The sequence below is a fragment of the Alligator sinensis genome, unplaced genomic scaffold, assembly GCF_000455745.1.
Source record: "Alligator sinensis unplaced genomic scaffold, ASM45574v1 scaffold173_5, whole genome shotgun sequence".
Classification (NCBI taxonomy): domain Eukaryota; kingdom Metazoa; phylum Chordata; order Crocodylia; family Alligatoridae; genus Alligator; species Alligator sinensis.
This window is the reverse complement of record NW_005842198.1, coordinates 1,452,644-1,455,045: the sequence shown is the minus strand read 5'-3', so window position 1 is coordinate 1,455,045 and position 2,402 is coordinate 1,452,644. Positions and strand designations below refer to the sequence as shown.

Genomic DNA, 2,402 nt, shown 5'->3' with positions numbered 1-2,402 from the left:
GGGGGGTAAAGGAGAGGAAAGGTTTCAACCCCTGGTGACTCCGCCACTAGCAGCCCGGCCTGGCTAGACAGATACCCGCCTGCTGGCTCCCTGCACCCGACGGGCTTTGCCAGGGGAGAGGCTTTTCTGCTTGCTTTTTTGTTAGCTCGGCGGCAGGGCCCAGGCCCGGGCAGGGCTGGCTCTGGCTGCGCGGTGCGTGTGGATGTTTTCAGGCCGGGGGTGCTGGGGCTCGGACTGGTGCGCTTGGCACGACGGGCTCGCTCCGGGTTTCACGTGCGATGGCCAAGGCAGGCGGGGGCAGCGCCTTCTCTCCGGGCCTCACGGCCCCACGACCGCTTTTGATGTATTTTCTTCTCTTTTTTTGTCCTCACGACGTCATGTCAAAACCATGACTTTTCCACCAAGGGCGATCTTGGGCTGCCCTTGCTGCAGCCTCTTGGCCGGGAGGCTGGGCCAGGAGACTTGCTCTAGTCCCTGTTACTTTCCTTGGCCGGTCCCTTCTCCAGCAAAGCCACCGCCTCCCCTATTTGCAGCTTGCTAAACAACGCTCAATGGCTTCATTTAGGGATGGAGAGAAAAAAAACACAGGGGTTATAAAGGAACACTTTTTTTCTTCTCTTTTTAGATCGATCTAGTGCCTTGGAAGTAGAGAAAAAGTTAATAAAGACAGCTTTCCAGCCAGTTCAGAGGCGGTAAGAGATTATTTCCTCAGTCTCCTAAGGACATACAGACACACACACACACACATATATATATATATATATATATATCGAGAGAGAGAGAGATTGAGAGAGCTGTAGATGCTTAGATTTTTTTTTCTCCACTGTTAGTTCCCTTTGCAGCACCCAGTCATAAAGAAGCAACTTTTATCTTCCACCAAGTGTGTGGTGATGGGGTGTTTCTCATCCTTTTGAAAGCACATTCACAGCTGACTTTGCAATTCAGTCTCCCAGACTTTGACAATGATTCCTTAGGAAATGCAAAGTTGCATTACACATTTCTTGACCGCTTGTTTTTACTTTTTTTTTAATTGCACCCCCGGTCAACGCTTCAAAAAGAGTGATCCCTGTCCTTCCTCTTAAATAGAGCAGGCAAACAAATCAGGCCTGGATAAATCCTTAGGAAGAATTTAAGAAACGGGAAATACTGGAAAGCTGGGAGGACATAAGCAACTTCAGAGCCTGATCCTGCCTGTCTTCCCCAGGCAAAGCTCCCGCTGAAATCAGTGACACTGTTGCCTGAATAAAAATAAAAGTATCGGGCTCACAATTTCACCATACAGCTTATTCAATTTGGTACAGCCACCATCTGAACGTTTTGGTATTTAGAAATTCTTTCTAATTGAGACGAGCAACCCCAAACCAAAGTTAAAGCTCATTGTGCCACCTAACCCTGACTAGAAAAACCTATTAAATATTTCTTCTGTGTCATTTTTTTCCAGGCCCCAGAACCAACTTGATGCAGCTATGGTTCTATCCGCGTTGTCATCATCATAGTTAATTTTTTTATTGTTGTTGTAATGATTGTAAAAAAATCTGTATAGTTACAACTTGTAAGCATGTCCGTATATTAAAATTAAAAAAAAAGAAAGAAAAGAAAAGAAACCGCTTCTGTACTCTCCTCTGAATTAGCTGAGTGTGTGAGGTTTTTTTTTTTTTTTTTTTTTTTTTGGAAGTCCAGTGAGAATTAGGTGTCTCGAATTTTTTTTTTGTATATACAGTAAAAAATGTACATATGTGTGAACCAAATTGTACAAGAAAGTATATATTTTTGGCTAATAAATAAACTGTTGCCACTTTGACTACACTCTCTTCTGCCACCAATGGACTTATTTTTCCTGACTCTCTCTCTCTCTCTATTTTTTAAAAATTCAATGTAATAGATATATATATATATTTATTTTTTTCCGGAGCGTTGAGCACTCGTCCAAGCCTGGGTTTCTTTGCCTGCTCCGAACTTGTACGCAGTTTTAGGCTCCGGGCAGCCGTGCGGGCACAAAGGCCCAGGGCTGGTAGAGAGGAGACAATGCGGGAGCGGGCAGAGGCTGCTCGGGCTCCGCCGCCTGGGCCCGGGGCAGCTCCCGGCTCCGCGCGGGGCAGCGCGCTCTGCGGGCGGCCGAGGCGGAGAAGCCGCCGCTGGGGAGGAAACAACCCTAAACAAACGCCAGCACCGTCATCCGTTGCTGGGCTGGGGGGAAGGGGAAACCGGCATCTTTGTGCTTGATCAGTGCTAGAAAGTCCCCGGACAGGTCCTTGCTGTGTCTTGTGCAGTCCAGATTAGGCCAGAGGGCCTGGCGCTGCTCGGCGGAGCGCGGGGCGGCCGCTCCCGCCTCGGACGCGATTGCTTGTGCTGCAATTGCTGCGGCCGCGGCCCCTCCCCCGCGAGGGCCACCGGCCAGGGCG

The 2,402-nt window shown here is 48.7% G+C and overlaps 1 protein-coding gene across 1 annotated transcript in view; it reads left to right on the top strand.

Annotated features, from left to right (window-relative positions):
- The window catches only part of IRX3 (iroquois homeobox 3), a 4,581-nt gene extending 2,774 nt beyond the window's left edge, over positions 1 to 1,807 (top strand). Inside the window, exons 3-5 of the mRNA XM_025207548.1 lie at positions 51 to 192; positions 626 to 692; positions 1,442 to 1,807. Of these exons, the coding sequence (XP_025063333.1) occupies positions 51 to 192; positions 626 to 692; positions 1,442 to 1,496 (264 nt within the window). The 3' untranslated portion in view covers positions 1,497 to 1,807. The remainder of the gene's footprint in view (positions 1 to 50; positions 193 to 625; positions 693 to 1,441) is intronic.
- The last annotated feature ends 595 nt before the right edge of the window (positions 1,808 to 2,402 follow it).